The 13,369-nt window shown below is 46.8% G+C and overlaps 1 protein-coding gene across 1 annotated transcript in view; it reads right to left on the bottom strand.

Annotated features, from left to right (window-relative positions):
* Nucleotides 1-12,753, bottom strand: part of LOC138105676 (neurexophilin-1) — a 138,309-nt gene extending 125,556 nt beyond the window's left edge. Inside the window, exon 1 of the mRNA XM_069005795.1 lies at nt 12,668-12,753. Within this exon, the coding sequence (XP_068861896.1) occupies nt 12,668-12,721 (54 nt within the window). The 5' untranslated portion in view covers nt 12,722-12,753. The remainder of the gene's footprint in view (nt 1-12,667) is intronic.
* Nucleotides 12,754-13,369: the final 616 nt, after the last annotated feature.

The raw sequence follows: 13,369 nt of genomic DNA, 5'->3' as shown, positions 1-13,369 counted from the left end.
AAACAAGTTTACACAGGGGTATGTTGAAAAATTAATAAAAAAATGTGAGAATACAGAAAAATTGAAATCTTTGGAGAAGCAAGAACTTTTATAGATGGATCCTCACACTATTATTCCAACTCATTTCAAGCCTGTTGTCCTGTAATATATTTTCCCAACACAGAATGATCCATCGTTCATTCCAACCACCAATTGATCAGCTCCAGCTAAATCAAGGCAACAAAGGGCCCATAGGAGTTGTAAGTAGCCTATGAAATGAGAATTATAGGATGTATGATCAATGAGTTTGCTGGCTTTATAAATGTTATTAGTATAAATCCACTAGAATTAGTTTCACCTAAACATGCTGAAGAGAGAATTATTCCAAACATCTCTACAGTCTTTGAGAACCTAACAAAAAGACAGGTCACAAAAAATCAGTCATGCAAGGTGGATTTTGCTCAAAGAGGGCTAAGTAGAAATACCATCTTAGACTCCATCTAATTTACCCATTAATGCACAAAGCTGAGGTAAAAAAACCTCCCATAGGAGCTCCCTAGAATCACCACATTCCCACAAATTAACAACTGTTCTTGATGAATACATAAGCATATATGCCTCTCATTACGTGAAACATTTTATAGGTCAAGAGGTTAAAAACTTTCAGTCAGCAATGGAAATGTAGGTACAAATTTAGGGAGTGTAAAATACCTGAGCAAAATTGAGTCAGGGACCTGCCCAGGGAGACGGATTTTAGCCTGAATCAAGAGGCTAACGAAGTCACAGCTCCACCTGTTGAGCTAAAGCAAATCATCCACCTGTAGCAGTTGGCAGCACAGGTTTGGTTTTGTGCCAGACATAGATGACTAACACTGTGCTGCTTGGATAAAGTAAAACATCAAAGTTTAGGGACAAACCATGCAGTCATTACTCTGGGTGAAGGAGTACTGTAGCCATGGAACCATTCTGCCAGAGAACAAAAGGACTCAGATCTACAGGAAGGATCTCATGGCAGACCAAAGACAGGGTGATATTCTTCTCAGTAAATTTACTAAAGAATAAAACAGTGACAGAAACAATGCTAGAAATAAAAGTCTATAGAGCGTGCTCAGCTCTTTTTGACTTCACAGAAGACTAAGTTGCTCAGACCAGAGGCTATGAATACCACATAGCCATACATACATATTCTTTCAGGTTCATTAGAAATTCTTACTACTTCTTTCCTGTGTTACCTATAAATAGCCAGTTCATACAAAGCAAATCAAGCTAAAATGTAGTGAAATATCATTTCCAACAACCTTATAAAAATGGAAATATTTATCAAGCTAAAGACCCCATTTTACAGCCAAAGAAATCAATGAAAAAGTTCTCACGAGCCTGAGTGGTCTTGAATCAACATGCAAGTTTCTTGTGGAAGAATAAATAAGGCTACATTTTTTGCTTTACATGGTCATTGTTCCAGAGAATTTTTCTTCTGAAAGGAAAAAAAGAATCTGCAGTGGTCTGCAAAAAATGTACATCAATAATGCAGTTAGACTTCAGCTTTAGACCACAAATATAGTATTGGAAAAAGGCCACACATGGCTTTCCGAGATATGCCACCATTTGCAGCTCTTTGTAATTCTAGACAATAGTAAGGGTGGTGTCTGAATGCTTCAAAAACACATTTACAGAAAAAAAAAAAGGACACATGAATTACCTATTTGAGAACCACAACTTCAGTTTAATTTCATAGATAAAGATATTTTTGTAGACTGTTTCTTCAGAAGCTGGAGCAGTAGTCAGAATGAGTCACAAATCATGACTCAAAAAATTCAAAATTAATCAAAAAATATAATTATTAACCCATAATTATAGGATTTTTAATAATTTAATTCATTATTATCCAATAACAATAAACAATATTTTTAGGATAAAGGATAGTAAAAAGTATGTGCTTGGTTCTATACAAATACTGTAATAGATTCTAAGTAGTCTAGAGGTAAGTTCAGCAGATTATTGCCAAAAATATTACTCAATAATATTTTTGAAGACATGGATGTGTTATCTTTTCCATCATGGAAGAAGAAAATTTTATATCCCAAAAAAAGAAATGCAAAAACCATACTGGATTCACTTTCTGCTAGCTCAGTAAAGCACTGAAGCATACGTGAGCAAGTGTCCTGTCTTCAGCTGAGCTTGTGTTTTGCTTCTAAAAAGTAGTCGCAAGCTACCGACTTTTACTCTGAAGTGTCTGCTACAACACCACAATTTCAGGATATTCTATAAATTGTGGAGAACAAAAACAGCACCTCCTCTAATGTACTTAGTCACACATTTCCATATTCATTTGGGTTGCATTACACTGGAAGACTGAACCATATCATTACAATCTGCTAATCCACACAATAACTTTTCCAAGACTCACACTCTGCTCTAGCTAGCAAATATTCGGTGCATTTACGATGCAAACACAAGCTGTATTCCAATATATTTATAATTCTGGGGGATAGTACCTTATAGCAATGACTTGTGCTAGCAGAGAGAGCAGAGCTGCTCACAGAGGAAAGAGACACACAGCAAGAGGTCCCACTGAGTCAGCAGACAGAAGCTAAAGATATAGAAGATGACTCACACAGACCACAGCCTTATGAAGGACCAGACAATGCCGTTTCTTATCCACTCCAAGTGACCACTCACAGACGTGATTCCACTGAAGGTATCGATGCACTACCCTCTGTTTGCAACAAGTACTACACTGCCACCTGCTACAAGCAAGTCAGCTAAGCAAATATGATGGTTGGTGGAAGCAGGGAGAAGAAACACGTGGAATATAGTATGTGGACATTGTTAAGGTAATATCCATTGCAGACAAAGGCAGCAGGATGGAGCGCATCTTTTTTAATGGTGAAAGCTTTCATGTACTATTTATTATGCACATCTTTTCTGTCATATCTCTGTAGTCTTCCTTATTTTCCTGATCCTTAAAGACCTGTTTGCTCAGTAATTGTCCTCCACAGAGCTACAGTATTATTGCTGTTTTACCTATCAATATTGCTCACAAAATCTTCTCAAGGTGCAAAGCATTCCCCAAATAAACATTAAGAAAAATCTCTGTATGTAACACAGAGTAGTTGCAGTAAGTGACAACAGAAGTTACTCTAAATTAGAGTCAAATTACAAACTCACATTCTGATTTTAAGCACACTAATATTTTACAATACTGCTATGGACAGTGCAACAAGTATGAGGACACAATTTTAACCTTATTCTATTTTATCTCTATCTCTTCTTTTGCAAGACCTCAAATGCTATGGATGAGATTGTAAATATAAAAAGCAGTCCATTAATTTTATATAAGCAGTTTTATACACCTGAAGGCCTATGACAACATTTCTTGACAAAATAGCCTAGCAGAAGAACTGTTTTTATAAAGTTCAATCAAAAATAGCTTATAAAAATGACTGTGCAGATAAATATTATGGTACAGGTGGTCTGAACTACCCATAACAGAAGTTCCATTAGCTAAAATTTTTTAAGAGCTGCCAATTACACTTCCAGTTTGAAGTGGTTTCTGAATAGTGACAAGCAATTCTCAGAAATAGGAATGGTCTACTTAATCTTCAATATAAACAGAATCTGTCCTTCTCACACAAGAATACAAACCATCGATTTACAGGGAATCCTGTCTTGTATTACACTGCAGGATCAAGGCATAGGATCTGCTGCAGAGGAGTCTTTGCTTTTCCATAGTGTTCTTAATTTATGGCCAGAATGTTTCTCCTTTTCTATTTTCAATTTTACCCAGTAGCTCACATGCACCTCTAAAATAAGTGCAGGAAATATTGTACCAGCTGAAAGTTAACTCACACATAATGCAAGGCTGACATAGGGCAGGGGAAGGGGAAAGAGGATCATAAAACACACTGGTCGCTAATCATCAGTAATTTTACTTCTGTTACTTCAAAGCATGTTCCAACTAGGAAGGTAAGTAGCATCTTTGGTTTTTCAGCTGAGGATAATGTACTGGTTAGATTTAAGTGACTCTACACTTCTCTTTCTAAATAAATATTAAAATTTTATTAATGTACCATATATTAATATAAGATTAATAATTAATATATATTTTATATAATACATATTATAATTTAATTCCATGCCTTTCCAGAAACTAAGGTTATTAGATCACTTTTTTCCTAGTATTATTTTGGCTGTCAGCTCTGCTTCTAAAATGAGTCTGCTGCTATCACCAAATTTCAACTAAATATACGAAGGAACAACATAGACATATTTTACTTATCAGTTTTTCAAATGTCCAGCAAAAAAAAGAGCATTCACAAGTGCTCTTGTGCACACAATAATCAGGTTACACACACAAAGAAACAACCAGGCTCTTTGTTCCTTTGGTTTTTGTGTCAAGTCTGAGTTAGAAGATGAAGTTTGAGGAAAATAGGGCACTAATATAATCATTTGGTAGGCCTAATTTCTCCCCCTTCAACAACCTGCAGATTTGGAAAGAGCAGACTATCTTTCCATACGCTGGTCAACCTGTCATCAAAGTGATCAAACAGATTGACAGGAAAGGTGATAACCCAGAGGCACTTGCAAACCTAACTAGTGAATGGACAGGACAGAGACCAACTAGTGGACAAATCTTTTTTGAGCAGATGCAGGGGGCAAGGAAGAAAATATTACTAAACCTCTCCTTGGAGAAAAAAAGACAAGGAGGGAGAGATGGCGCAGTGTGCAAGGCAGACGAACATCCTGGAGACATTTGTCACTAGCTGGATGGTGAGACTTTGACATTAATGAGGGTGGTATTTGGAAGATAAAAGCAGTATCTGCAGCAGACAATGCAGTTTTGAGCCACCACACACAGGGATAAGTTGTAATCAAAAGGGACTGGACAATGTTCACATCTAGCAAAAGCATCACGATCACTACTGATATTCGTGGGAGAATATGGATCAGGACTAAATGGCTTATGGTTTTGTCTGGAAGGCTGGTGGAGATTGTAGGTTATTTTACCTCTCAGTCAAGTCAATTCCTATCACATTCCTTTATTGAAGGACTCTTCATCAGTCATTCACTTACACCTGCCTTGCCAAAAGTCACTGTTTCATTGACAAGTGCTTTTCAGGCAGCAGAGCTGTAGAGGACAGCTCTGTCGATAGTGAGTGGGGATTTACAGGGGTGGAGGTGCTTGCCTGCGATTATCTTCTCCTGAAAACAAGGAGAGATCTGGGAGATACCCTGAGCACTCTCTGCCAGGACACAGGCAAGTGAAGGCAGCAAGATCTGGCTGCCCCTCACAGATGCCTCAGAGAGCCACGACCCCAAAAATGACATCAACTGTGTCTGAGAGATGCTCCTGACCCGACCCATGGGATAGAAAGTGTCATTGTTAATTAATAACTCCCTGTTCTCATGTCTCAGTGTCAGCCCTGTCTCAGAGCTCATTTTTTACTCCAATGCTCTTGGATATCTCTGGTTTCTCTCCAAAAGAAGTCGATGCCGTGGTCCTGGGATGAAATGAGACAAACCTGAGCATCTCAGAGCAGCTTTCCTATCCCTAGATTCATTCTACCATCCCAGTTCCACTCCATGCTCGTGTATTGTCCCTCTGACCAGTTTTTCCTCACAAAATAAAGCTGCTATTTCGCCATTGAGAGAAAGCCAGTCAGCACCAAGAGTAAATAAATACATCTATCTGCTGGTCCACCTGTCTGCTTCTTCCTTCAGGAAAACTGACGCAGAGCGCCAAGCCCCAAGTCCAGAGCGGGTTGCGGGTGAGGTCTAAGCAGCAGCAGCCCGGAACATTGACCAGCCCGGGACGGGGCGCCTGCGAACGCGCAGTCGGCGGCGCGGGCCGGGGCCGGGCGCTGTCCGCGGTGCTGCCCCGGGCGCTCTCCAGGGTGCTGCTGCACGGCGCCGCCGCCCCGGACAATGGTCAGCGACAGCCCCGGCCCGGCGCCGGGCGGGACACCCAAAGCCAGCCCTCTCTCGGCCCGATTGCCAGAGCTTGCCCGCTCTCCCCGCTCTCAGTGCTTGCACTCGCCGTCCGCGGCTCGAAACACTCAGCATCTCCGACGGGGGGGATGGGGGGGGGAGGGGGGAACACGCTTTAAAAAAATAAATAAACAAATCAATCAATCAATAAATAACATGTAGACCAATCGTGCACGGAAGAAAGTTTTAGACGCGGATCCAGCAACGAACAGGAAAATACGAAGAAGCCAGACTGACCCCATATGTGCTAAGGACAAGCTCTTTCTGCTTCCTCATTAATGCTTCATGCAAGGAGTGCAGCCCCACATGTGAAAGTAACCATGTCCCCGTCCTGCTGCAGAGTTTCGAGAACCTCCCTGTTGTCCTTCAATACCGTCTCTCTGCTTTGATACAAAAACTGAGAGTATTGGGAAGCGATAGAAGAAATCTGACTGCATCAATCACAAGCAAGCCCAGCAAGACGGATTATGGGAAAAGAAGCTGTATTCCTGAGTAACGACTGGCGTCACAGTAGTTAATATAGAACAGAAAAGCCTCTCGCAAAGTCAATTCTTATGTAGATGAGGTGACATAAGAGCTTTTCTCTCCCTTCGAGGGCTTAGTGAATTCCTAATTTGCCCATAGAAGCCCTAGAGGAATGAGAAAGAAAGGGCGGGAATATTGGTATTGCTAGTCATAACAAATATCACCGTGATCTGGATTGTTGCCTAGAAATACACTGAAAATGAGGGGATCCAATGCCATTGTCTCAGCCGAGCTATTTGTCTTGACCTTCGGCTTTGTCCATCCAGGCTGAACAAACTTCCTGCAATGAGCGTCGCCCCCGCTGTCTCCCAGTCACACAACTTTGATCTCTCTGGGTCACGGAAAGGGAAAGAGGATGGGAGGAATTTTCCCCTCCGAAAGAGGGGCACTCGCAGAAGTTTAAACAACAGCCAGAAAAACGTAGGGTTCAGCAATAAACTGGGAAATGTGCTGTCCTGGGAAGAGAGAGTAGTTTGCACAGCATTGAGAACCCGCCAATATATATCATATCAATAAAAAGGAGCTCTTCGAAAGCTTGCATAGTAATTGAGATTGGAGATCTTTTTTGATATGGGTTGGCATTTCCTCATATCAATCTGACAGAGCCAACTCAGGAAATTGCTGGTAATATTCATCTGGGGAGCACTTTCATTAAACGTAATTCATTCGACTTTCACAATAAATTGAGTGACATCCTTACAGCAGAACCTTTTTATCCCTGATGAAGTGCTTGCCAGCCTTTGGTTTTCCACTTTATTGTCACATTCCTTAAAGCAGAATCGTCAACATGTCAATCTGCTGCATGAAAAAAATGCTAAAGCTGTATTTACAAAGCACCCAGGAGGTGGTTTAATGCTGACTTACAAGAAGAGCGAGCTGGGTGTTAAACTATCTGCTAAATCACAGCAAAACTTCATCCAAACCCAGTCAGAACAGAAGCCAGACCTAGGGAGGGAAGGATGGCTCACACATTCATTTTCTCCAAGTGCTGGCTATTCCAAGTAATTGGTTTCGTAACCTGCTTCACCGCACCTTCCAAGACGATTAGGAAATTGGCTTTTTGTTAATTAAAATGGCGGTTTAGAGATGCAGGGAAATATTAAAGAGGTTAAAATGGGTACCTCTAGGTACCGTACCAACGTGGAAGATTTGGCTAGTCGAAAAGAGGCAGGGATATTGGATTATATTCAGGTGCCTCCCTAAAAGGTGAAATCTGTTCCAGATTGCTTTCTCCAGCGATGTACTAAAATAAAATAGTGTGTACTAAGCATCAGGTAAAACAAATTTCAGTGCGGGGAAACCCCTTTTTAAACTAGCACAGGTCCCTGGTGGTTAGGAAGTAAGGAAGCCTGGGAAAGAATACACTATCCTCCGCTCGAAAAAAAAAAAAAAAATTCAAGAGCGCAGATAAGTTTGTTTCACCTACACAAGATCGGGGTCCCGTTGTTATTCCCGTGCCTTACCTTTTCCCTTACACCACCGCTACAGCGTCTCTCAAACTCCTTTAGCAAGAGGGAGCAGGAGCATCTCAAGGCTACGCAAACTCCCCCGCACAAAAAGCCACTTCTGTCCCTGCTCGCCAAGCGCTCTCCCCCGCCCTCCCTGCCTTCGACGTCAATTTGAAAATTGAAAGAAATCGCTTATTTGGGGAGAAAAAAGCAATACCCAAATGCATTCAGCACCAAATGCCTCTGAGAAAATACTGTGGGTGGTGATTACGATAGGACAATGCCTTCTCTCTCTTTTGTTTTCTGCCTATAGAGGTGCGGGTTTGTTTGTTGGGTTTTTTTCTTCCATGATAAAGTAGGACACAATCAGCAACAATCTTAAAAAAGAAAGAAGAAAAAAAATCAATTTATCTTCGCCGGCACGTGATATTTCCTCACGTTCACCACGGCTTTCATTAACCGGGGTGAAATGACCGCAAACAGTGCGACACACAGCGAAATTAAATGTACACAAACTCTGGAGCCGCTGACCCCCTGTTTACCCCCTCAGCAAATACTGTACCAAGTGTGCCACCGCTGAGGACAATTTTAAACTTCTATTATTCACAACAATTTTGCAGGAAAGCTCCTCTCGGTTGTCAGAAGGCCTCCGAGCTACAGTGGCGGAGTGAAACAGACCTTAAAATCCCAGCCCGGCACAGGGAGAAGGTTAGCAGGCTGTTTCCAAAGCCCCTCGGCCAAACCCATCGCCCTGTTTAACAAGGTGCCCCTTGAGCCCCGTAGTTCTACTCCTGTGGCAAAGCGCCGCGCAGGGAAGCTCCCCCCCGCGAAACAGCCTTCGTGGCGGGCTGAAAAATCACCCCTCCTTTTGCTCCTGCGCTGCTTAAGTTTTGCAGAGTTGAAACGCTCTGCTACCCGGCTCCTGTGCGTATCCTAATTAACAAACCCACCGCTGAATAAACACTTCGCTGGGAGAAGACGACAAGCCGAGCGGGAGGATGAGGGGGGGAGGGATCCTTAGCCTAGCAGCATGCCACGCAAAATTCCAACTGCTTTTAGTTCCGTACCCGCTACTCCGGGTGAGGAGCACCTAAGTCATGAGCCGAAGTCTCTTCGAGCCCGGATGATGCCAGCAGAAGAGGCTCATGTTACCACTCCGTGGTTGTGCGGTGCGGGAAGGTCTTCCCGGAGCGGGCGGGGGAGTAAAGCCTGTGACCGTGACGGGGGGTGAAATCCTGCCGTGTGCGAGCCCTTTGCCGCCCGGCGCCCGCTATTGCCGGGGGTGCGCAGGGCCCGGGGGCGGCCGGGCCGGGCCGGGCCGGGCCGGGCCGGGGCAGGACGGGCCGGGGCAGGACGGGCCGGGGCAGGACGGGCCGGGGAGGGAGCCCGTCGCCGCCGGGAGCTGGCTGCCACAGCCCGCCGGGCCCCGCCGCACGGAGCGCCTCCGCAGCTGCCGGCACGGAAACGATCTGCCTCTTCCTCCGAGGCCCTGCTTGACCTGTCCCTCTGAGAAACAATACTTAGGATCCTTGCTGTCCTTCCTAAAAGCCCACGCGTTCTGTAGTCGCTTCTACAGCATGCTGCTTCCACATTTGGCGGGGGGGGGGGGGGGGGGGGGGAGGAGAGGGAGGGGGAAGAAGAGAGGAAAAGAAACAGCCTGGCCTTTTATTGTCGTGTGGTGTCAGACTGAAAGTCCACTGGCAACTAGGCAGGAGGTACAACGAGAAGGTTTCCGTTAAGGGAATGGTGTAAAATCCCGGCGTCCTTATAAACAGAACCCAGTTCTATAAGAGTCTGCAATTTCCGGGTGTTATTTTGGTTATTTCTTTATTCTTTACGTGCTTCCTTACTGACAATTTTGAGCTCAGCACAGCACTGTTAGTTAAGAAAACATTATCCATTAGAATCAGACTAAGATGCTTTTGAAACAACAGAGGTGATATGGAGTGTCGTGGTAAATAAGACCGAGTGTAGGTGTTTGAACACTTTCTGCAGCTTTCTAAAAGTAAAGAAAGAAAACAACTGCAAGACTTTAAAGGTTAACTCCCAATTTTGCCAAATAAGTACTCAGTTACCCGTTTAGGCCAAAGGAAATGCACTTCCACTGCAAATCAAATATAACATTTTCAATACACTGCACAGCTCAAAACAAGGAGAAAATGCACACCTCACAATGCACAACTAATGTTGTTTTCAATAAACATAATACGGTGAACCATCTCTACCCCAGTAAAATTCCTACTCATTCAGATCGGCCATGACCTCTATAAATTTCAGGCAATAAGGCTGGATAGCATATGGCTCTATTAAAAAGGGAAGAAAAGCAGAAGCACTATTTTTTTTTTCCCCTCAAGATTCCATTACGAAGAGGTTTAACGGGGGGGCGTGGGGGGGGGGGAACAAAAAAAGGAAAAAGAGCAGCGGTTTGCTGAGTGAAGAGGAATTACAAGGCAGACAGTGTCTGTAAATGAGTGACTTCGAGGCAGCCCAGCCTCGCCGCAGCTGTTCACTCTCCATGAACACCTCCTAGTTCAGGCAAAGGGGTAACAGGCTATTTTCCCTCTCACCTATATTATTAGCCCCTCTCAAAAAGGATTGGGTTTTTTTTAACAAACTCGATAGGAAGCTGTTTGTGCTGCCATTTTATTTACCCTTCCTAACAGTTTGAGCACTGAAAATTTAATTCCTAATTGAAACTGCTTTTGTCCACGCGGAGCGACGTGCACATACGGATAGGCACAACAAAGTGCTGCACCTTGCTGCTTTGTGGCACCGCATTAAAGCTTTAATCAAACTTCATGCTTCAGTGCTAATAAACTGTTTATTATCATGCGACGGCCTAATGCAAACTTTCAGACTCACTCCTGAAATACAGAGGATAGGGAGAGATTGGCATAAACGTGGAATTATCGAGTCAGAAAAAAGAATCGAGCTAGGGAAATCCTTTGGATCCTCCCCGAGAGCTTTGGCAGAAGACACAGACCAGCCGAAGGGCACATTCCCTCCCCCTAGCTTGTCTTTCATTTCCCGACCTTTTTTTTTTGCCTTTTTTTTTTTTTTTTTTTTTTTTTTTTTTTTTTTGGTATCATATTTCGCATTGTTTCGAGGGAAACTTGAAAATCGTCTCCTTCACTCTGCAATGCCAAGCCCTCGGAAAAAAAAAAAAGTGTTCAGGTAATGAAGTCTGTAACTAAACGGTAATTGAATCAGCATAATTTGCACACTGAATGGTTTTCAAATGCTCCCAGTTTACAATTAAAGGAGAATTAATGCGCTTGTTGTTCAGACTGCAGCGCATTAGAATAAATCCAGCACTGTTGTTGTAATGAGTCGAGAGCAGTTTAAGTGCCAGCAAACACATTTAAAATTTAACACGACGTATCGATCTCGCTCCGGCTTTTTGATGGATTATTTGCCACGCACTTTTCTCCCCATTTTCCTCCACCCCTCCACCCCCACCCCGGCTATAAAATTCGCGGGGAGGAGAGACGCCCGCGGCAGACGTGGTACCGCCCGGCGAGGGCAGGACCCCTGATGAGGGAAGCACGTCGGGCGGGCACGGGAAGGGTCGGGCCGGGCCGGGCCGGGATGGGTCGGGATGGGTCGGGCCGGGCCGGGCGCGGCGGGGGCTGCGCGGGCGCGGGAGGAGCGCGCGCGGCCCCGCCTGCCCCCCCCGCCCGCGCCGGGCCCGCGCCCCATTGGCTGCCCCGCGCGGGGCCGCGCGCGCTGCCCCGCAGCGCCCCCGGGTGGCGCGGCCGCCACAGCGCAGGGAGCGGCGGCGCGGGCAGCGCCCGGAGCCCGAGGAGCCCGAGCCGGAGCCCGAGCCGGAGCCCGAGCCGGAGCCGGAGCCGGAGCCCGAGCCGGAGCCCGAGCCTGAGCCGGGGCCGGAGCCGGAGCCGGAGCCGGAGCCGGGCCGTCGCCGTCACCACCCCCAGCAAGGGCGCCGGTGTTCTTCTCTCGGCAACGCTCCTGGAAAAAGGTCTTTTCCCTCCCCCGTAGACATGGGGATGAGCTGCCGCCAAGCGTTTGCCTGCTTAACGCATCACAGGCGAGAGAGGATGCGGACTGCAAAGGAGCAGTCTGCCTGGTTTTTGTTCCTTGCAATCGTAGAGGGAATAAAGCGTGTGTGTGTGTGTGAAAGGAGATAACGCCGATGTTTACTCGTGTTCCCGCGGTAATCTTAAAGGAGATTTGCTACGAAAGTCAATGACACTTCACGCGGAAAATACTAGCTGTGCTCGCCGCCGAGTGCCCGCCTGCCTGTGCCGCGCCGCCCGTAGTGGCACACCGCGGGGGTTCCCTTCCGGAGGGGCTCCTACCCTCAGGAGGGAGCAGAGGGCAAGAAGTTGCCTCCATCCCACAGCCTGGCCGGGCGCCCCCGTGGCGGCGCTCTGGTGCCCACGCAGACACCCGGGGACCCGGCCCGGGAGGTGGCACCGGGGGACGCAGCCCGGGAGACCCCGACCCTGCCCTGGCTCAGCGGAGTATCCCTCCCCCGCGGAGATGTTACTGGCCTGCGCCCCCACTGCTCGCGCCCCGCCGACATTTCCCGGCCGGGACCAGCAGCTCCCCGGCCCGGCCCCGGCCCAGCCCCGGCAGGACGGGGCAGGGCTGGCTGCGGGGTGCAAGTAGTTGCCGTGAGTTTGTTCGTTCTCCACCAGGCTGGTGCCCTCCTCCCCGACGAGCTCCCCCATGTCCGGCCCGTGAGAGAGGCCGGGGACACTCACCAGGTAGAGAGTGGGCTGCAGCAGAAGGACCGCGTACCAGTACACAGCCTGCATCCTCGCCGCTCAAACTTCCCCCGCGCTGCTTTCGCTGCCTCTTTGTTCCTTCCAGAACATAGATCCACCTGACATCCACTTTACAGAACAAGCAGAGCTCTCACCAGCCTAGACAAAAATGAAATTATAGATCCCATGACCACAAGACAAGGTTAGCCTTAGCACAAGGGGGGAAGAGAGGTGTGTAGAGAAGGGGGGTGGGGGGGGAGGCGGGAGAGAAGGAGGAGATGGGGTGTGTGAATGGGTGTGGGGGAAACAAAAAACGATTAAAATCGAGTTAATCCAGCAGCAGTGCAAAGTGATCGCACGGTCCGAGCTGGCGACACACCGCCTATAGGCAGCGCTCCCCGGCGCTCAGTCCTTTTACTGGGCAGGAGAGCCCCGTGGTGTGAGCTGGGACGGCCCGAGGATGCCACTGCCAGCCCTGCCTGTCTGTGTGCCCTCGGTGGGAACCGGGCTGCAGCCGCCCGCCAGTTGGCCGCGGAGCCCCGGCAGCGAGCTGGGCAGCCGAGTGGCGCCGGAGCGGGGAGAAGGCGACAGCAGATGCTGGGATCGGGGCTCCGGGTGCTTCTGGGCGCTTAAAGCCGAGGCAGAGAGCTTTGCCTTCGGGACGCCCGAGCAGGCTCTGCTTACCCCTGCAAGCGCCCA

Source organism: Aphelocoma coerulescens, chromosome 2, assembly GCF_041296385.1.
Source record: "Aphelocoma coerulescens isolate FSJ_1873_10779 chromosome 2, UR_Acoe_1.0, whole genome shotgun sequence".
NCBI classification, from domain to species: Eukaryota; Metazoa; Chordata; class Aves; order Passeriformes; family Corvidae; genus Aphelocoma; species Aphelocoma coerulescens.
This window is presented reverse-complemented; position numbering and strand designations above follow the sequence as displayed.